The sequence below is a fragment of the Hippocampus comes genome, unplaced genomic scaffold (assembly GCF_001891065.2).
Source record: "Hippocampus comes isolate QL1 unplaced genomic scaffold, H_comes_QL1_v1.1 scaffold150, whole genome shotgun sequence".
In the NCBI taxonomy this organism is placed as follows: Eukaryota; Metazoa; Chordata; class Actinopteri; order Syngnathiformes; family Syngnathidae; genus Hippocampus; species Hippocampus comes.
The window spans coordinates 1780071-1802378 of NW_017805496.1; the positions used below are offsets into that span (position 1 = coordinate 1780071).

At 44.7% G+C, this 22308-nt stretch overlaps 2 protein-coding genes across 4 annotated transcripts in view; both read left to right on the plus strand.

Moving 5' to 3' along the window:
• Positions 1-11611, plus strand: part of galns (galactosamine (N-acetyl)-6-sulfatase) — a 25224-nt gene extending 13613 nt beyond the window's left edge. The window contains exons 10-15 of one of the 3 annotated variants that reach the window (XR_002169009.1): positions 1841-1983; positions 2098-2200; positions 6351-6472; positions 9874-9991; positions 10870-11036; positions 11343-11611. Coding sequence is in view for 1 of the 3 variants with exons in the window: in XM_019876388.1 (XP_019731947.1) it covers positions 1841-1983; positions 2098-2200; positions 6351-6472; positions 9874-9991; positions 10870-10956 (573 nt within the window). In the remaining 2 variants the exon portion in view is untranslated. Of the gene's footprint in view, positions 1-1840; positions 1984-2097; positions 2201-6350; positions 6473-9873; positions 9992-10869 lie in introns of all 3 variants that reach the window. The other 2 variants (XR_002169008.1, XM_019876388.1) reach the window with 2 other exon arrangements.
• A 618-nt stretch (positions 11612-12229) lies between these two features.
• Positions 12230-18405, plus strand: LOC109519697 (CKLF-like MARVEL transmembrane domain containing 3). Its single transcript, XM_019876390.1, has 5 exons — positions 12230-13301; positions 16420-16575; positions 16685-16780; positions 16914-17031; positions 17804-18405. Exons 1-5 carry the CDS (start codon positions 13062-13064, stop codon positions 17830-17832), a joined length of 639 nt encoding a protein of 212 aa, XP_019731949.1. The 5' UTR covers positions 12230-13061; the 3' UTR covers positions 17833-18405.
• Positions 18406-22308: the final 3903 nt, after the last annotated feature.

Sequence of the window (22308 nt, forward strand, 5' to 3'; positions counted from 1 at the left end):
GGGGGGGTGAGCACAGCAGCATAGTTGCCGTGCAGCTGCAGAGGCCTGATAGCGCTATCTGATTGTGAGCGTGCCGTCTCCCTCCAAGGCTCGCTCAGGAGAGAATGGAAGGCAAGATCAAGGATGACAGCGGAAAAATGGCATTTTATCTGAAAATAGTTCAAAGTTTATAAATAAAATAAAGCTTTTTTTTCTGTGTGACTGGGAGAAGGAGATAAAAAAAAAAAGCAGCTCGCGCCGGCTTCAGATGCTTCCTTGCCCCGGCGAAAAATGGCATTTTATCTGAAAATAGTTCAAAGTTTATAAATAAAATAAAGCTTTTTTTTCTGTGTGACTGGGAGAAGGAGATAAAAAAAAAAAGCAGCTCGCGCCGTCTTCAGATGCTTCCTTGCCCAGGCTGTGTCCTTTCGCTACTTCCTCTTCTCTTTTTCTGCCGCCCCCCCCCCCCAACACCCTCTCCTACTCGACTTCAACAATTTAAAAAGATGCATTTTTACACAAAACCCTGCAAAAGGAGATTAGGTGCGCTGAAGTAACGCGCCTCTTCTTTTCAACCCGCGTTCACACGATCACAACTCTGCAAGTTGGCTTTGATGATCAAGTCGGCCACAAAAGAGCGCCTTTGCGGTCTTCCCCGAGTGTGAGATTGTTGATTTGGGAAGCCGTAAACACATTTTTTACCGGTGGCTTCAACGAGCTACTGTGTCACTGAGATCGACAAGCTTGGAGCAGCACTTGCATTCGTTCTGCGTTCAGTCTGATGTCGTCTCGTTTGTTGTACGGCTGAATGCAAATCTGTTGGAGGCGGATCCCAAATTGCTTTGGGGTTGAAACCAATTTTACGACAGGGACTATTGAATGTACACCAGGTTTGAACCATCGGAATGATAACGTCTTAATTAACAATACAGGCAAGTGTGAGGAACTTTTGACCGCTGTCAGCTGTTCAGGACAGTTGCAAAAAAAAAAAAAGTGAACCGCTGACTCTTACTGTTGGTGATCTAAATCTGCCGACTTGACTTCAGGTTTGCAACTTGGCATCCATCCGTCCATTTTCTGGACAGCTTATCCTCATGAAGGTCAAGGGGGAGCTGGGTCCAGAGCCCAACCCCAGAAAAAAAACCTCAGGGTTTTTCTTCTTTGTCGTTGTCGTCCTCCTTCCGTCGTCATCTTCGTCTTTCGTCAACCTTCGTCGCCGAACCTTCGACAAGCCCTCCTCGCCGCCCATCTTTGAAACGCGTCTTAAAACTCCTTCCTCATCTTTGGCGTGTGACTCAGCCTGTGACTTGATTTTCAGTTTGACTGTTTTTGCGCTCGCCGCTGTCTTTGTTATTCATTTATTGTGTTATTGTTTGTAGTCGTATGAATTATTTTTGCTCCACGTACTACACTTTGCATGCGGTGGGTTTTAAAATGCTCGAGATATACAGTTGAGTTGCCTTCATCTTCCTTCTTCACTGTCTTCGTCGTCTTCTTCTCCCGTCATCGTCTTTGTCTTCCTTCTTCGCATTCTTCTCTTTTTCTTCCTTTTTCTCTTTTTCCTTTTCTCCCTCTCCTCCTCCTCCTTTTCATCCTCATCCTTCTCCTCCTGCTCCTTGTCTTCCCTCTCACCCTCCATCTCCTCCTCCTTCTTCTCATCCTACTCCCTACTCCTCTTTCTCCCTTTCTTCCTTTTTATTGTGAGTCCTCGCATGACGACTTCCCAAGTTTTGTGCAACGAGAGTGATAGAATGGAAGGCATGGCTCGGGTTTAACCGTAGGTCTTTCTTTCAAAGCCTCTGTGGTTAAAGGGTCGTTTGCGAGTTCACTTTTTGATAGGAAACCCGTTTTGCTTCGAAAGGTGAATTTCCAACTCTCCAGTGTGATGGACCTGTACACCACCAGTTTATCTCTGGCCGGCATCAGCCCACCTGATGATCGAGCCCTGGATGGACTGGACCTGACCCCCGTTCTCCTGAACAGCTCGCACGTACTGCACCATCGGTAAATGTATAATTACTGGCGCGCGCTCACACATTTGACCTTGTTCTCGGGACTAAGATGCCGAAATGCGTTTGTGAGTCTTTCCGCCCAATTGCGATATGTCCTCTCCACCAGGCCAATCTTCTACTACCGTGGGAACGAGCTGATGGCCGTCAGGCTCGGGCAATACAAGGCCCACTACTGGACCTGGACCAACTCGTTGGATGAGTTGAAAAAGGTGAGATGACCGTGCGCCACATGCACTTGATGGAAAAGTCTCAGATTAACCCAGTGCCCCCCCTCTTGAACTTTTCATCTTGCAAAGTCATTTTGGTTTCCACGATCCCACACTTAATCGCAACCGCGAGCAAGATCCATTAAAAAAAAACATCCTTGAATGAGCTCGCCGTTCGAAACCTTTGAGAAGAACCCGAACAGATGTTTGGAGTCGGTAGGCCCGCTAAATCCCGTGTGGGTGACCTCTGACCTCACCATTGATGAATAGGCGCAATTTCCCGCAAGCCAAAATCCTTCCAGAGGAGTGGAAGCTGTAAAGGAGGACTGATCGGGTTGAACGGACATCTGTCCAAACACTTTTGGCCATATGGGAAAATGCGTTCAAGTGTTGTACAAATGTAGTGTCGCATCCAACCCCTTTGTGGCTTTCCCTGCTGAGGCGGCGCTGAAAATGGCTCATCAGTTGACTGCTGCGTACATCCCAGTGTAATGAATACTAATGAGTAGGGCTTAAATCAGCAAACTTGCATCATTTATCAGCCAGTAGACTCGTTTGTTGCAGCTCCAGCGGAGAATTCCCCCCTGCCACCTCCCCTCGTAATTTACATAGCAACATTTCCTGCTGGGGACTTTTTTTTTTTTTTTTGAGATCATACAGATAAGCATGGCGTGGGGAGGGGGAAAAAAAAACTGGCAACGACAACTGTGCGCTGCTTCTACGCATCGGGACGAATGTGAAAGTCCATGTTTGAGAAGCAGTCCGGTTTTGGCGCTTTTGCTTCTAAGTGTCCGTCGCCGCTCCTCCCTCCTTTGCCGCCGTTCGGTTTGCTTTATGCCCCATCGCTCGCTTAAATTGCTCTCTCCTTCAGGGCCGCTGAATCAATAGCAGCCTCTTTTATCATCTCATGTGAACTGAAGTGGAACTTCACAAATAATGGTGTCTGATTGCCTGCGAGTTGCTTATTGATTCGTGTGAGTACATGAGAGTGAGAGGCGGCGAGGGCGAGAGAAAGCTTTTGCGTGTACTTTGGGTTTTCGGTGAAAAACGTCTTCGACCGGGCTCCCGCCAAAGCCGACGCTTTTAGCTGACAGATATGGGATTCTTAAACTGTTCCTACGACACACAACGCGCTTCATAAAATGCACTAAATGTAAATAGAACACTAAAATGGACTTTTTTGGCGCATTTCATTATTTTCCAGCCTTCGCGCCAGCTTTTTGCGCTACTTTGTTACGATTTAGCTCTCGTCCCACGTCACAAGAAATAAACAGGGGTGAGGTGTGCGCGTTTGTTTCTGTGCGCGTGTGTGAAGACATTACAGGTTAATAGCCAGCAGAGGTCTGACTCAAGGCGGTGTTCACGCAGCTCAGCCATGAGGAAAATGAGAAATTTCGCAGGCTTCAAACGGCTGCCGTCAAACTCTCTGCGGGCTTTGCGGTGACGTGAATATTTCAAAATACTTTGTCATCCACTGCCAGTTTTTGGATGGCTAACTTGCGGTCCTGTGGTGTTTCTTTCAATAGACTGCGATTTTCTGCGCGTGCCCCACGTGGTTGATTTTACTGCAAGAAAAAAAAATTTCCAAGCACGCTCCAAAAGATTTTTTTTCTCTGTAGCCATTGGCCTCTACCCACCACCGCCCCCCCCCCCCAAAAAAAAAAAAACAAATTTGGACACCTTCATCATTTGTGGCGTCAAGCAGAGAATCTACCGAAAGTTTGGCATGCCGAACCTTAATCAATTTAGGATCAGGATCTAACGGATGAGCCGAAACTCCCCGAGATCCGACCGTGCCATACAGTCAATAGAACCGCAAATGGAGAAAAAAAAATCCACATTGCTCTGGCCCAAATGTACATTTTATGAAGTGTTACGGCACAGCAGTTGACTTCTTAATCTCGTGTCATGGTTATGAATGTTAAAATATGACAACACAGTGCACGTCCGGTTAATCAAGTTTTAAATTAGGCAGTTTGAACATTGGAACACGACACATGACATTCACATGCCTTGTACCAAATATTCACTTCACATATATTGGTTTCATTTTTTTTGGGGGGGGGGGGCTGGATGCCCGCTGTTTCTCTGATGCCCTCGCAGCCTCGCGCAGCTTGAGTTTGAAATCGTCCGTCCCCCCCCCCCCCTTTTGGGCTCCATACCATTCGTGTCCTCAGAGACGCGAGTACTCGCTCATGTATGGAGTACAAGAAGCAGAGAGCTGCACACACACCAGGCCTCTTCTGTCTCCTCCGGGATGAGCTGGCTTTCTTTCTTTTCTGCATTTCTGAGTTCTCGGCTTTCAAAGGCGGGAGCTGTCGGGATCAGACGAGCCTCTGCGGGGCAGCGGGTATCTATCGTGCTCCCTGGCGCGCTTCAATATGTATTTTGAGGTGTTCTGTCGGGGCCATCTCAGAGGGGGGGGCAGCAACACTGCCTTACAGATGAAAGCGTTTTCAATTTTACTTACGCTCACCCCAAAAAGTGAATTTGTGTTTTTGAAGTAAGAGGCGGATCTCTGGGGCTTTCTCAAGGAGTGTGTGTGTGTGTGTGTGTGTGTGTGTGTGTGTGTGTGTGTGTGTGTGTGTGTGTGTGTGTGTGTGTGTGACTCCATCATGATGCCCACCAAAGTGCTGCCAGTGAGAATGAAGGAATCACTCAAAAGACATTTTGGAGAAAACATTGTGGATCGCTTTGAAAATGATCATTATCGTTGAATGAAGAGCTTGTTTTCAAGTGGATTAAAAAGGCAACATTTGAATCGCGCAGAATGAGCCGTTCCCCAAGCATCATCTATTGAAGTTGCTCATCGGCAGTGGACAAAGCAGATATGGCAACATCATCTTTTATCCCAAAATAATGATGCAATATGTTGCGCAAAATCTGTTCAAACATGCTTTCAGCCACACAGTCCCATTAGCTTTGAAAACTCCATGAGTGTCAATATCCCGAACAAGAAAGTGTCACATCAAGAATGACTGGAAATTTTTGGTGACCAAACGAAAAAAAGTGTTTTTGTTTTTTTTTTTGAAAGATTAATTTTAACAGGAATGGAAAAATCTCACCCTGAATGTTCTGAACTCCTGTTTTTTTTTCCTCACTGCCGGAGTCGTATTAGCGTGATGATCACCGCAGGTGTTTGAGTAGCGCGAATATAGCTCTCAACTTCCCGTCGCGATATTGCGAGTTGAGACGATATCAGCAGCACCCACTGCTGTTTGCAGCCAAGAAGCGCATTCATCAACAATCAAGTTAATGAACACAATTCCTAATTAAACGCTCATCGTTCCCCTCCTTACTTTTGCAGCTTCTTTTGGGGACATGATTTTAAATGAATACAGCCTTCAGGCTTCTGCTCGAAAGATGCGACATAAGGAGCAACTTGGACCCAAATCAACAAGTGGCTGAGCCAGAGTCCACCATCAAGATGTGCCACGCTGATTGACTCGGACCCAAAAAGTGCTGCAACACCGTGTTACTTTGAGGGTGTGCATATTTATGCAACTATGTCATTTCGGTGGTCTACTCTCTTGTACTTGTTGTGCATTCTTTTGACAATCATCTGGAGGGCCTCTTTGAAAGTCACTTTAACTTGTGGTTCTTTTTTTTTTCTTTTTTAATGGATAATGGCAGGCAGCCCGGTGGGCCAGTGGTTAGCGCGCCGACCTCACAGTGCAGAGGTCGTGGGTTCGATCACAGCTCCGGCCTTCCTGTGTGGAGTTTGCATGTTCTCCACGTGCCTGCGTGGGTTTTCTCCGGGTACTTCGGTTTCCTCCAAAAACATGCATGGCAGGCTAGGCTGATTAAACACTCTAATTTGTCCCTCGGTGTGAGTGTGAGCACAGATGGTTGTTTGTCTCTGTGTGCCCTGCGATTGGTTGGCGACCGGTTCAGGGTGTCCCCTGCCTACTGCCCGAAGACGGCTGGGATAGTTCTCCAGCACCCGCCGCGACCTTTGTGACGATACAGCGGATTGGAAAATGGACGGATGGATTTATAACGGGGAGACTTGAAAAAGGCTGCTATAGCAACAAGGAACACCGATCTACAGTTACTGATCAATCTCGGTGCCTTCTGGAATTAGGTGGTGGCGAGGATTCGAATTCAAAAATCATCTATTGATGTCTCAAAGCAGCCAACTGCTCTCTTTCAGGGTGTGAACTTCTGTCCGGGTCAGGAGGTCGCGGGCGTTACCACGCATGAGCAAAAGGAGCACACACTTCAGCCTCTCATTTTCCACCTGGGTCGAGATCCCGGGGAGAAGTTCCCGATCAGGTCAGTTGCTTAAAAAGTCCAGTTGCGGTTTGTTGTCGGGGAGGGAGCAACAAGACAAAGAAACGTGAGAAAAGGGCGTGCTGGGCGAATGTCGGCAGACGGTTTTCGCCGCGCTCCTCACGCGGAATGTTGATGAGCTCAATGGCGATTTCAGTCGCAGACGTAAGAAGGCGGCCGATTGATCCGCTGAGCCCCCAGTGCGCCTGAATCGCGCTCTTGTCTTTGTGATTGCAAACAGCCCTCTTCAAGATAAACGTGTCACGCCACGGCGGGTTAAAATTACGAGATAAATTGCTCGGCTTGCAATTCGGAGAGAGTGCGCTTTAAAAAGCTTTGGTGTGTTTTGGGTCTCAGCTCAAAGGAGCAACAAAGTCCACTCGATGAGGGTGTGAATGTACTGCATGGGTATACTGTATATGTACTGTACGGCAATACAGATTTGAATACATGTATCAATGCAGCTTTGAAATTCAGTAGAATTCCATTTCATTTATATCAGAGCACTAATTGTAACCAAAAATCTCGATGCAGCAGAGCTCGGAGGACACTGCTTATATATTCAAGAAAACCAAGTGAACCAAGATGATGTCGGGCAGCTGCCTCCTTCAACCTTAAGTTGGTTTGAAATCTTGTGAAGTCTCCCCCACCCCCCACCACCACCTGCCCTTTGCGGCTTTGCCCCACATCTTTTTTTTCCCCCGTCCTCATGCCCTCTTCATCTTTGTCTCAGCTCTGAAATGAGATTGGATGATAAAATATTCATTTTTGTATTGGCATCGTCTACTTGAAAGACAAAAAAAAAAAAAAGCTAAACTAATCAATGTGCAGCCATGTACTGAGTGCAGAGAAGATTTTTTTTTCACTTCAGTAAAATGCAGGCACGATTTACAGGAAGTCAGGTCACATATCTCCATTTTCCATCCTCCTAACCATTTCCTGTGAGTTTCTGCCACTTCCCTTCTCAGTGGCTGTTCCTCCGCATCCACTGGGAGCATTCTGCTCCGTCCTTTTTAAGCGTGCGTGCGTGCGTGTGTGTGTGTGTGTGTGTGTGCCTGTCCATCCGTACACGCGTGTGCTCCTCGCTCCCGCAGCTGGACCGACTGCCAGGCTGCCATTAATCTCTGCCTGCACCTAAAGAGCCACTTAAGATGATACAGCGCCTGTCTGCACGCATGCCTTCACTTGCGTTGTGGTCCGGGCAGTCCAGAACGCCCGTCCGGCAAACTACAATCGCACAATTCACTAAATTCGGTTCTCAAGAGGCTTGAATGCGCTCTTGAGGATCATCAGGCATGAGGCTGATGATCCCAACCGGGTTCAAGCTTTGCCAGTCCAAGTCCAGCACTGCGCCGGATGGGTTGAGAATCTTTTCCTGCTTCCAAGTGGACGACGACTTGAGGCTTCAAGGTTAACACAAGCAGAGTGCGGCCCCCGGCTCTGACGCTGCAGGCGGGCTCTTGCCGTCTGGCCTCATCTGCTCCCTACCACCAAGCTCCCTCGTCCCCGATCAATAGTCCTCACCCAAGTGCACCATTTCCACTCAGGGGTGGGGCTGGGGGGATTCGCGGGTAGGGGGGCTGTTAGAGGGAGGGGTTAGGCAGGACACATGCGTTTGATTGTCTCCTCAATTCCCCCTCCGTCTGCCGCTGTGCTCTTGATTGTGTGCCTACGCGTGCGTGCGTGCGTGCGTGCGTGCGTGCGTGCGCGCGTGTGTGTGTGTGTGTGTGTGTGTGTGTGTGTGTTTTCCAGAAATAGTATTATGAATCAGTAATCGGCATGGCGACACACCTGAGCAATGCCCCTTCCCCCCCATGGGTGCCATAAATTATAAATCAAAAGAGTCCATTTGCATAGCGCCTGCTTATTATTCCGCACTTTGCCTGCGCACCAGCAAGCGAAGGGTTATAGTCATGCTAATGAGCCGCGCCGACGGTGGCTTTTCATTATTTGTTTGCACAAGAGACACAAACAAACGATATAATTAGATTTGGATGCGGCGCTTTGCTTCCAATACGATTAGTGCGCGCGTGGACGCGACAATGGCAAACTTTTGGGGGTTTTGCGCGACTGACGCTTTGCCGGCGCGGCGCTTGGCTTGCAAGCCGAACACTCGCTCACGTTCTGTGAAGTCGCTCCATCGCCTATCGCGGAATGAATCAGCAGCACAGATAGCAGGGGAATGAGTATATCCCCCTGCCCCCTTTTTTTCCGCCGATGGGAATCAGGAGCAACAGAATTTGTGATTTCAGATATCCGCAGCAAATTTCGTCTGCCTTTTTAACCGAGAGCTGTAATCACACCCCCACTACCACCAGCACAACCCCAGCGATGGTCACAGTCGTTCGCTGATGACAAACGCGGAGCGAGAGCGAGAGAGACTAATTGCAGTCGGCGCGCTAGCACTCGTCTAATTGTGCGGGAAAGTCAAAGCCGAGAGCGTGGAGGAAGGGAGCAGGTGCCGGCTGATGGCGGAAGCCTTGCCGCCCTGTGGGAGATCCGGGCGAGGGGAAGGGGAGGTGTGAGCCGGACAGGGCCTGGGGTTATTACTCTAATTGACACTTCACCTCGCACGCATGCACACGGTCCCCGGGGGCCAATCAGAAGGCAGGGCTTGTCGCGAGGGGAGGACGGAGGCCTGGCACAGGTGCTGCCAGCGAGAGTATCAGGGGTGTAATTGCACTGCTGATATTTGTCTATCTGTGTGTCACGCCACCAGAAGCCCACTTCTCCCCCACCACCGCCCCAACACACAGCACAGACCATTAACCCTACAGGTCCTATTGAGAGCGGCGTTCCTTTGAAAGCCTTCGGGGGCTCCGTGTTTTACACACTGAAAATAATAATGCGCAGAGGTGTGGGGCCCACTGGTGTCCAACAGCAGTAATTGAGAGACGGGGGGATAGTTCCACAGTCGCCCCCGCTGAGTGGGCTTTCCCACGGGGTGCCGGCGTGTGCGTGTGTGTTTTTGTGCTTGAAAGCTGCAATGCCCCCCCCCCACACACACCCACCGCCCCCTCTCTGATATAATGAGTTAAGCTCGGCCGCCACAGCAGTGTTTCATCACGGCCTACACGAGGGCCAGTGTTTCACTTGCAACACTCCTTCTTCACAAAGCCACGACAAAGCGAGGGGATTAGGCAATGCGCGCGTGTGCCTTTTCAAATTCCTTGTAAGCAAGTCGCAAACAAGTCTTTGCGCCGTCAATTAGCTGTCTGCAAACACGCATCGGCCTCATAAAAGCTCTATTCTTTTTTTTTTCCTTTAGCAAGCTATTCGGGGGTTTTGGGCTTCGGTGCTGACAAATAAATGTTGCCAGTGAAACCTAGATGGGAATAAAACTGGGCTTAATATTTCAGGGGAGGTGATGGTTAATTTCAGTGTCTTGGCTTGTGTTTCGGCAGTGTTTTGACGAAGGAATACCAGGATGTACTCAGCCGCATCTCTCCAATTGTGGATCACCATAAGAAGACGCTGGTCGCAGGCATCCCCCAGCTCAACATGTGCGACGTTGCGGTCATGGCAAGTTTTCCTCGCATGTCTTCCCCAATACATATCCTGCAAAACAGACACAAAATTGAGTACAAATAATAGGAAAACTGTCAAATAAATGTAAGCTTGTGTTCAATGATGAATTATTTTCATTTTATATTTGAGCATTATATTCTTTTATGTGACAGTGACCTAAATTATATTGTTTAATAATTGCTGAAACGTTCTTATGTTGCTTGCGTTTGATTGGCTGAAGGAAAGCAAGAAGTGTTTTCGTTGCCGGAAGGAGGCGTGTTCTTGTTCGTTCGGCGGAGCAGACGTTGAAAAAAAATGTTAAAACTGCTTTCAAAGGATTCCATCTCTCCTTTTGCCTGTTCTTAAAGTAGGGCTATCCACTAAAAACAATGAACCCCTCAACTTACATAAACAATAGGTTGAAAGAATGTAAGCGTAATGATGCAAAGCACCGAGGTCCTCCTAACCCGAAATATTAACTTGCATGAGTGAGACAGCTTTTTTGAAAACATTTTAATTCAGAACGAATTTAGATTGTTACTAAAATCACCACAGTGATTGTGGACCACTCGCTCTTTTTTTTCCACTTGAAGCTCGAAAGAACGTGAACGGCAAACTCATTTGTGATATACTACTGCCCCCTTGTGGAAAACTAATTAAATACAAGTGCAGTGAACATGGAGGTGACCTGCAAATCAATTCATACAATACTGCCCCAAATCATTTCAGTATATTGCCGACGCAAAAAGACAGAAACCAAAAACCCAAGACGAACAGCATTTTGACCATGCATACGTCACGAAAACATAACCTGTATGATTTCCACAGCCTTGCTAAACATCCAGGCAATATTTTATTGTTTGAATGTGTCTGTGCGACTGCTGTTTTTTCAGAACTGGGCCCCAGCCGGCTGTGAGAAGTTAGGAAAGTGTCTCAAAGTGCCCACTTCGTCTCCCTGGAAGTGCAAGTGGCCGCACTGAGCAAGCGGGAAGCCAAACTTGTCCATGTGCCGAACTGCAGTTGAGGATGCAACTTTTGGAACTGTTCAGTGTTTTTAAATGTGCGCATTTGTTAAACTCACGTGTAGTATTGAATTAGAATTTTGTTCCATGAGTTTAGATTGCTGTTTTTTTTTTAAATCGATTTAATCACTGAGTTGTGGGAAAACACTGTGCCTTCCAACGCTGAAATTTGTAATCCTGGAAATATCTCTGAGGTCAAACCTGATTGATCAACCTTGAGGGATTAAAAAAAACTTGTTAGTGGTCTTAAAAGTCCACACATCCTTTGTATATTTCTCTTCATGTGTTTGCATGCAAAAATAATTGACTGATGGCAATATTGTTACTGTTCTTTTTTTTTTTAGTGCTCCGGCGATCGCTCGCACAACAGTCTGCTGGATTTCGCCATTTTGAATATCTTATTTCTAATGTGCAAACATTTGACAAATATCTTGAATAAGGTCGGTCCCTAATATGAATTGTGCAATTTTACATTGGTGCATGTAATTATTTCAATGAAATGTATGTTTTGAATACAGTTGAAATGTTTGGTGGTATAGTACAGTATATGCTCCCACAAATACACAAGAAACATGCTTCAAGTACTGAGATTAAAAAATATTTTTTTCTTGGATTTGCTTATCACATTCCTGATGTATCTTCATACATCTGAACATTGTCGAGAAATGTTTAATTCATTCCAGTTTTTCAATTCAAAAAGCAGAACACATACTCTGCAAAGATTCACTAGGGAAAGTGAAATATTTCATGATTGTTTTTTTTTCTGACATCGCATTTGCTCATAATTTTACAAAATTCAAGAGAAAATAGCATTTGTCCTTCAAAAGGTGCTCTCCTGAGTTTAACGGATCCATCAAACATGAGTTTCACTGATTGAATTGAGCAGAAATAAACGAATTACGGTCATCTCGATTCAGTTTATTGAGACGCATCTGCATGTCCGTGGTCATTTCCTTAATTGGAAAAAGGAAATTTGAGCTGATGTGATGACGCAGATGTGCTTTATAAATGAACTCCTTCCATCACAACAGAGGAGTAAAGTGTGACCACACCACGAACCAGCTGCCACCGATACTTTTCTCCAAGTGCAGCATCACGTGGGCGTGTTGCCGTCTGATCCACTTGGAGATAGTTTTTAAATTTCATCTCGGTGATTGAGATGAAACTTTAAATGGTGAGTCTGCAGAGAGGTTTTAAATAAATAACACGCATGACTTAAAAAAAACAATGAAAAGGTCAGATCGCCACTTCCTCTTTGTCCTCCACTGCCTTGTGCAACTCAATCTCAACCGAACCGACGTCCTGCTGACGGCCGCAAAAGACAAGCGAAAGTATTCTTGTCCGGTTTTCCTCAACACTTCATGTCGGGGTCACATTTGACAGCACTCTTACGTCATACATTCGCACTGCACTTCGATCATAAATATTTCAAAATATCATTCTGGTGCTATAACGTTTGGGTACAACGAGGCGGTTCTGGGTCAAATTGGACTTCGATTTACCGTGTTAATGGATCGTGGTAACGGTGGAAGTATGGCTATATTCCATGAATGTGAAAGAATAATTTATTTGGAAACACAATATTTGATACAACTCTTTGATCTTAAAACATTGAAACTGATAGCCATTCATCAGTGAGAATACGTGATTCCACGCCCAGATGAGCACATATTCTGATCTAACATTCTCCATCGGAACATCTTTGATTTCCTGACGGACCGTTAGCCGTGCACTTTTCCAGAACAGCACTTTCACCAAGCCAAGAAGTGAAACCAGACTCCAGAGAAAGCATGAAAATAGAAGGTACACCACTCTAATGTATATAACTTTAAATTATTATTTTTATCTCGCAGAAATGTTGGAGATAATGTCGATCGTTTATCCAAATGATAACTCAAAAGCTAATCGTCCGGCGGCCCTGCGTCGCTTTCTCAATGATGTGACATCCTGACTGAAGAGACGTTCCCATCACGGGATGGTCGTGCGCGCGCGTACGTGCGCGCGCCCGCGCGAGTATTGGGGGGTTGTACCCCCCCACCCCCCTTCCACATCTGGCCAAACAGATGTTGCTTCCGCGCTGTCATTGTTTCCGCTTCCACCTCAGAGGAGCTTCGTCCATTCCTTTTTCGTCGGAGCCCCAACGCGGCGTCCTCGCTGCCTCGCATTTTTGTTTTCTAGTGTCCGCCATGGGTGACGTCGAAGCTCCCGACTCGCGGCAACCGAGCCGCAGCGTGCTGCAGTCGGTCCTCCCCAGCAGAGAGTTCGCCTCCTCCAGGAAAGGAATGCTGCTCATCGCCGAAGTGGTAGGAAAGTTTTCTTGCTCAAGATTTCGCAGAGGAGTGTCCACCGCCGCGCGCTTTAACACAACTCCAACTTCCAAGTGGCGACTTAAATGTAGGTCAGTTTGTGTGCATACAGGGATTTCATTAGTGACGTGACGAGCGGACAAGGCAAAATAAACATTTCCAAATAAAGTAATCGACCTTATTTCATATGAAATACACTGTAGATAAATATGTTTGTTCTGAGAGAGAGAGAGAGAGAGAGAGAGAGAGAGAGAGAGAGAGAGCGAGAGAGAGAGAAAACACAAAAATATGGCCTTAAAAATATTTCATATTCGGTGTTCCATCGCTATTTCGCGGTTCAGTTATTGCGGCTCGATCAATCACAGATTTTTTTTTGTACGTTTTGCAGTCTTACCTCCTTATTTTAGCGCGTTTTTTGTGCTATTTTGCCTTCTAAATAGTACCAGTCAAAAAAGTTTAGAGATTTATTCAAATATTTATTTAGATTCATGCATTTGTTTATAGGGGTGGCAGAAGGGTCAGGCTAATTGATTTCCAAAAAAAAAAAAAAAAAAAACGAGACAATGAGAATTGGTCATCGCCTCTAATCAGCAGCTCAGTATGTATTTTACATTTTGCGTTTTAAAAGTGACTTTTATTTGGTGTAACCAGTGTTTAGAAGGGTGGGAACCGTGTGAAGGTGGTTCGTAATGGCTAAAAGGCTTAACAGAGGTGGAAATCCCCCGAAAAAAGGATTTAAAAAAAATATATATTTTTTGAAAGTTCCTCTCTACTTTGCGGAAATTCATTCACTTTTGGGGCTGGGGAGGCGGGGCGCGGAAAGTATCACAGGCGGAAAGTGAGGGAACACTGTCATGTTTTGTCAGTTTGACCCGAAACACAACAGGAGGGTTACCTGGTTCATTTAGAAAAGCAAAAACTTATCATCAGGGAAACCTTTTTTTTTTTTTTTAAAGGCACAAACTGAATTACAAGCGTCTTTATTGGGGAAAGTGTTCAAACTTTCAAGGAATTTGTTGGTCGCACTCCATCGCTTCGCATCATGAAACACCGTAAGAACAAAACCACTGCAAAACCAGTAAACCTGGTCCTGCCTTTACTCTTGTCAGACTCACACATTCTAAGTCGACTTTCTCCACGATTATAAAGATAATTTGTGATCATCTTTGAGGGCGCGAATGATAGAAAATGGATGGGGGGGGGGAATAACGTCAATTGTACCATTTTTAATGCAAGCTTGTCGTTCAGAATTGCGCAATACCAAGTCCACGTTGTCTGTACTTAAACGCAGAGCACACATGCAACATCAGCAGTATCATGTGCTAGTGGGAAGGAAGGGTCTTGTTTTTTTTTTTTTCCTCTAATCGCGGTGGTGTCATGTGACTTTCAGCTAATGTTGGGCTATGGTCACAGGGCGGTCATTCTGTTCCTCAGAGTCACACATTTCCATTCCACAATGTGTAGCCTGGAGCAGCGTGCTCACCGAGCGCACGACCCGACATCCGCAACGGAGCGTCTTGCACCTAATGCTCTGCTCGCAGTCATTTTGGACATTTTGGGTGTTGGGCATTAGGAACCATGGGATGGAAACCGTGCTGAGTAAATGATTAACTCCACTTGACGTGCTTGACAAATTGTTGAGGCTGTTTGAACAGAAGCGACTGGACAGACCGTGTATATTTCATGTCCAAGATAAATAACTAGCAACGAGCTCAAGAATCATTTTCGTGCACGCTACAGCGGCCTCAACGGAAGTCATTATTTTCGAGCTTGCCACGTTGAATCAAAAGCGCACGCTGACAGATTGGAAACGGTTTGTTACCTTCATCGAGATGGTTATCAACCTGCCGTTTGTCCACCATGTGTGTGTGTCCTGAACTCCTTGCGACAGCTTTGAATGGTTTCCAACTGGCCATGCAGTGTCAAAATCTGAAAAACGTGCACCGGAGGATCACCTCCTCTTACAATATTAAAAAGACCCCGAGTGTTACGATTCCATCTGTATCAAACAACAATTCCTGCAGCGCAGCAAATGGAATCATGTTAGCAAGAGTCCTTTTTTGGTGTGTACATGGAACGGGAGACTTCTATTTGGCCCATTAGGTTTGTGACTCATCGTTGCACTCACGGCGAGTTTTATGACTTTTTAATACCTGCCCGCTCATTCCTTTTAAGTACAATTTGTTTGTCCGCTATGATGACTTCAGAGTGCCTGCGGGCTCAGAGAAACGTGGGTCGTTTATAAAACAAAAACATCAACCTGTAACTCATGTGCCAAGCCAAGTGTTTTATCCTGGCTACTCTTAAAAGAATCCCAGGTGTGTTATATGAAATAGGATATTGTCAACTAGTTTTCCCAGCGCAGTCCATTTTTAACACTAGTGACGTTTAAGAAGTACATTCTTTTAATTAAAATAAACTCGAGAGACGTGTCTGTTCAGCAGAAAGGACCAACAACTCATCTTTGACATTTGTGGTCACCGTTACCGCTTTGTGTTTAGCATTCGGACAAGTGAGCGTTTGTGCCGCAAGCACGAGGGATTTTGTGTAAGAGTGAATCAACATTGTCTGTTTGCAGCTGTATCTCCTTACAGGAAGTCGGCCTGGAGCCGTGGGTGGATCAGATCCACTCTCAGGGAACCTCCTTTGCTTCCAAAGTGGGCGTTGAGAGACCATCAAAAGTGGACTCAACCTACTTGAACTCGACCTAAATAGTGTTCGGAATTAGTCGTGGCCACGAGCCAGATCTGCTTGCCAGATGTGTCCCCCACCCCGCCACCCCCCCTCCCCTACCCGTGTGTACGGTACAGATGGACACTGGGGTTCAGACGGATGCCAAGCTGAGTGTGGATGAAAGGAAAAAGAGACAAAGCAAAGTGGTGCAAGGCTGAAAGATAGCCATCCATGTCAGGAAGTAAACAGACTCCATGTGGGAAGTGACACACTTTGTAAATAAACGAAGCTCAGGAGAGAAGTTCAGAATGTTTTTTTTTTTTTAAGTCAAGACATGAGGCTGAGCTTTATTCAGGCAGAGAAGGGATTTCATTTCTTGTTCCTGTTGATGAAAGCGTGTCCTGCCTGTGCGTCTTTTGGTTCCCTCTCCACGTTTCTGTAGGCGCTATCCTTCGTGGACTTCGTGTGCTTCGCCGCGTCCACGGCGGCCGCCTTCGTGACGGTGCCGCTGCTGGAGTTCCTGGCCGCTCTCTTCCTGCTCTTTGCCTACTCGACCAAATTCAACGAGCGGTTTAAAGGCTTCCTCTGGCCCCTTATGGTGAAAGGAACGCCGCCCCGGGTCATCGGCGCATGTTTTTACAAGAAAGCGCCATTTCTGTGTATCCTTTTCCCTCTCCTAAGTGTATTTGCTCTTTTCCCCTTGCAAGGATTTTATGAGGTGCGTGACGGCCGCCGTCATCTTTTTCATCATTTCCATCATTGCGGTATCCAAATATGTGGACGGTTCCTCCAAAGCCGCCGGGGTAAATTTAATTTAACAGATGACCGCTTCTACCACTCAGCATCATTATTCATCCTTCAAGACACATTTTTTTTTCGATCGCAATATGCAAGTCTTTATTCCACCCGCGGTTTCTTCTTATATCCCCCTCACAGGTTTTTGGCTTCATCGCTACCATTGCCTTTGCTTTGGATTTTTATCTCATTTTTAACGAGCTCGCCAATTTCCTGAAGCAAGGCGGCGAGACCACCGAGGAGCCTTCCAGACAGCAAGGTATCGGTCCACAAGCAGGCTTTTACACCATCAGGATCTTTGAGGTTGATTACCGAGTTTTGAAAAAAAAAAAGTGATATTCGATGAGATATATCGATTTAAACAATTTGGATATTTACCTTAGAATCAACCCCTGCCAAGTGTAATTGACACCCAATGAAATTGGAAATAAATTTGAACCCCCAAAAATATATCTTTTTAAATGTCACGTTTTACAAGATCTCCCCTGACATTTATGGCAAAAAAAAAACTGCATGAACATAGTCGGTCACCAGCTAAGGATTGTGAAATCCATTTGGGTGCATCTGTCGATCTCCAGATTGGCAGAAAAAATGTCTGCAGACATCTGAGTTCAATTTGCCGAGTTTCAAAGATGAACTTGCGTGCTTTTGATTTTTTTTTTTCCTCCAAGCTTTGCCATTTTCCAGCACTTTGACAGTCCGTAAAATATTCTCCCCCAATTTTTGACAATCGTCTCTGCCCTTTTTGGTCAATAAGTACTGTGCATGTTCCAGTTTCGTAGCTGTACCTTAGTCCAGGTTCATGACTTTCACTCCTTCCTCTCGGACGTTGTTGAGATTGATTTTCCATCTTCTCTCAGCTTCACAATAAAAGCTGGTTTCTCGTAAGGCACACTTGTCAGTCATAAGTTCCAGTAGTTTTGCTTGTATGAACAATAACCCCCGCCCCACCGCAAAATGCATCAACTGTTCAACAAGCCCAAATGGGGATGTGCCAAAATCATCCTGATGGAAATGTTTTTGTCTTCCAGATGAATTTTCAGACTCTGATTCGGACTGAGATTGTTCTCTCCTTCCGCAAGTGACCAATGACAACATTTCGAATCGTCGGCCCCCCGGAGACAAGGCCTCAGCCGCAGCATGACACCACGCAAGGGTACAATCTTACCACGTAGAAAGGAAGTTACTGAGCTTTCTTGCACAATTGGGATGTTTCGGGGTGGCTGAGAGCCAAATGTGTGAACGTGGTGCTCAGATGGTCCTGTTTGAATTCTTCTGTTTTGTACACCAAAGAAAGAGTCGCGATGTGTTGCATGCAGAAGTAAATTTTTGGAGGGTGGGTGGGGGGAATCATAATTAACATATTGCTAAAGTGTGGCGTATAATGCTAAGTGAAGTTTTTTTCTCCCAAATTTGTATCAACGCAATAATGGCTTTTAATTGTTTTTAAAATGAACCCTTGATTTGTAAAAGGAACACTCCAATGTTTGTCTCAACTGAATGTGTAACAAAGCATTCTTTTCAATATTAATTCAAGAGGGCGGCGTGGGTTTTCTCTGGGTACTCCGGTTCCCTCCCACATTCCAAAAACATGCGCGGTAGGTTCATGGAACACTCTAAATTGTCCCTCGGTGTGATTGTGAGCGCGAATGGTTGTTTGTTTACGTGTACCCCGCGATTGGCTGTCAACCGGTTCAGGGTGTCCCCCGCCTACTGCCCGAAGACAGCTGGGATAAGCTCCAGCACCCCCTGCGACCCTTGTGAGCATAAGCGGATCGGAAAATGCATGGATGGATAGATTAATTCAAGAAGAAGCTGGGGTCAGTGAAGAAGTGGAATTTGCAATTCAAGTTCAACCAAATAACTATGTACAGATGTGATGCAGGTTGGCTGGTTTCAACCATGATACAAATATGCTGAACTTTACAAGTGTGTAGTTTTAATTTGTTGCATCGATAATGTTGGTATTACTTTTTGGGGATGTTTCTGTCTCGATAATGTCACATTTGTGTGTAAATTCATGTGATTCTTTCAGTATGTTTACATGACAGTGAAGTGCAGCCACTTAGTGTAGTAGAATTGCTAGTGCCTTATGTTGCTCTGTTTTTTTGTACTTTGTGTGTATGTGTGTGTGTGTGTCCCCTCTCTTCTACTATTACTACTACTGAGGAGTAACAGACTCAAAAAACGTAACTGAATATTTTCGTAACACCACATCAGTGTTAACTCAACAGAGGAAATTGCCACTTGTGGCCGGTTGGTCAAGCTGAATTTTTTTGTGGAATATAAATTGTGAAAAGATAACCATTCAAAACTTTTGCTTCCAGCCAATAAATATACACTGCAGTGCCTTTGATTGAAAATCTTCTTTTGTGATTTTATACTGTGGAATGCAAAGTTCTTCTTAACCTTTTATGTCAATCTCTATTGTGTTATTCCACTTGATGTCCTGTGAAAACCAGCAGTTATTTTTTGAAATAATAAATTTTAAAAAACCCAAATAGTTGTTTTGTGATTATTTTTTTCATTGTCGTGTACTGGGGCCTTGGAAAATTATTGCGTGACACCAGATGAAATCAACACTTGTTGAAATTGTTGCTTCCCTGATGAACAAATCAATTCCATTGGTGTAATGTTGATGGCAGAAGGATCCATTTTGATGATGACGTCTACAGGTTGTAGATGTTTCCTCTTCAGGTTCCACGGGAAAATGTCAATTACCTCATCACAGTGGTTACAGGAGGTCTCTCATGATAAATTTGTAAGCTAGTGGCAGTGCGGGACAAAATGGCAACCTTCTGAGATGGATAAAAATGCGGTGATTTTTCTGCTCAATTCTTATTTGACAAACATAATTTTGATAAGAATACCACAATTAGACTAGTTAGGGCACATAAAACAGAAGCGTGGAACTGCCAATGTGGAGTAAACATTTTGAATGGCTATGTCATTCGAACCTCCTGCAGTCGTTCAAATGTGTTGGTAAAGTCTTTCGAATGTTTTGATAATGGTTTCTTTTTTTTAAGCCACGAATAAGATAATTGTGTCAAGATGTTGCAGTGTAATGAATATTTATTGAATTCCCTTTGTCACAATTGTATGTAGAAAATGTTCATTTGTCTATACATGTGGTTACATCCAAAGTCAGGCCACTTTTTATATATTTTTTTTTTATTCGGGTTGGACTGAGTAAAGAGTTAAAAATAAAGCCTTACGGGCATTATTGCAGCTTGTTCCAGTTGTCATTAAAATGAGAGTGAGTAATCTGTGTTTTCTTGGGTTTTTTTATATCTCGAATGTAAAGTATTTTAAATTACAATTTCAAACCTAAATAAGACTTCGAAATTGGCGGAAGTTGTTAGCATGCTAATTAGCTAAATTTCCTTCGTCGTGACGTCAATGGATTAGCCACTGGTGTGCTTCGCTACCTCCTAATTGCCGCGCTGCTCCTCAATTTATCACATTTAAATCGAAATTTGTATTCCTCGGTCACGGCAAAGATGAACATGCTCATGCCTACAAAGTTGGTACGCAAGTGTCTGTTTGGCACCGTGGACCACGACCATGTCAACCGAGACTTGGAACTGAAGCTCCATCAAATTAGCCAGGAGGACACCCAGCGCTGGAACTTCATCTTCAAGACCGAGACGCCCCTGCCCGGCAGGTTGCAGTGGGAGAAAAATCCCGTGGACAGCGTCGCTGCGTTTTACCACGAGTCTTCCTGGGGCGAGAACACTTCTTCCGCCACTCACGGTATGTGAACCCTTTCGGAAAGAGTGAAAATAATTTAAAATGAAATAAAAAAAAACATTCAAATCGTTATTCGTGACCGCGCGTGGCATATACGCTCAGCTAGCTTGGTAGCTAGCTACCCAAGGTGCATCCACGTCCATTTTAGAAATTTGCTTCCAGAGAAGTCAGATTTCAATCGTTTCACTTTGCTGGGTATTTAACAAACTATATCTAGTTTGACTGAACGTAAAGGTCTACTTTGACAAAATAGATAATATTTTACCCATCTTTGAATGGAAAATCTTATTTTTATTTTTAAATTGTATATACTGGACTGTACTGGGGCGATTCTAAGATTAGACCATTTCGGGTGCGGATAGACGTCCGATAGGTGGGGAATTGAGAGTGTTGAAGGCTTCACATTTTGTTTCATCAAAAACGTGTATAGAACTACGCTTACACACAAACATTAAGTCTAAAACAGGTATGCACGTACACACACACATTAACACACGCATGGCAAAAGTGTACTAATGTAATTGCGATTATAAGAGGTCAGCAGTACTGTCAGACCATCTGTAACAGTCTCTTTGCCCGAAAAAAATGACAGCTAATTCTTCCCTCACAACATAAACGTTGACCAGCAGAAATGGGCCTGGTATTTATAATAATGTGTTTGAGCGTTTGAAGGTAAGAAACTACCTGTAGGTCCATATTCTTGTTTAAGTAAGGTATGGCTAAATGCTGACATTACTCCACATGACATGAAGACTCTGAGCACTTGGCTCTGCTTGTTACTCAATAGAGAAGAGGTGGGAGTATTTTATTTATTTTAACAGTGTATGAAGAGAAGGTGGAGATGGAAGAGGACATCTGTTCCGGTAACAAGTGCCTTGCTGAAGTCACCCCTGGCCCAAAGAAGAGGAAACTCCCAAAGTCTTCAGTGAAGACCAAACCCAATGAACATACTACAGGTAAGGGTTCGATGTGATATATGATATTGCAATAAACATAGAGTGAACACTTGCTATTCACAGGGGTTATCGATCAATCCCACTGAATCAGCGGGGCTTCACTATCATTAGCGTGCTCATGAATTCATATTTACGTTCTTTCTATTTCCGGGCAGATATGTTGGTCATGAAGGCACACGTCCCAGTAAAGCAACGTTGTACAAAAATGGAGCAACTCTCCATCTGAAGATGGACTACAGCATTTAGTCTAACCACTGCAGTCAAAAAAAAAAAAAAAAATCTGTTAAATCTAAAATATGACATTCTGTTTGATGTTATAACTTGTTATTCAAAATACTCTTATTACAAAAACGACTTATTGTGTATATGGTTGAGTTGGTTTTTTTTAAATTAAAAAAAACATTGTTCAGTAACTGAACCTGGTCTTGTAGTTATTAAATTATATATTTATTACATATATTTCACCCAAAACAAGTATCTGTATTTTAATTGTTGTATGTAACGAAGCTCTCCAGCTGCCCTCCAAAATGCCCTGCGATAAAATCTGCAATAGTGAGGGCCTCCTTTAGTCGTGTGATTCTACATCAAGTTCATTCTCAGTCATGTCTACACAAGCGTTAATTAAAGCACCGTGCTGTTTTCTAGCAGGACTAAGATTGCATCCATCCATTTTACAACTCACAGTAAACACCGCCACATTATGAAATACACAAAGGGAAGAATCAAACCAGTCTTTGGTTCAGTTAGTTTAATAACAGGATTAACATAAAGGCAACGTAAAATAAATACATGTAGTGACTCTCGCTGTATTAATGATATTTTGTTGTTCT

Bases quoted from the DNA above. Each gene is read 5' to 3' on its own strand.
- LOC109519697 (XM_019876390.1), top strand. From the start codon at position 13,062: ATGTTGCTTCCGCGCTGTCATTGTTTCCGCTTCCACCTCAGAGGAGCT. The intron at 16,781-16,913 runs GTAAATTTAATT...TCCCCCTCACAG, and splicing joins GTTCCTCCAAAGCCGCCGGG to GTTTTTGGCTTCATCGCTAC. The intron at 17,032-17,803 runs GTATCGGTCCAC...TTTGTCTTCCAG, and splicing joins GGAGCCTTCCAGACAGCAAG to ATGAATTTTCAGACTCTGAT.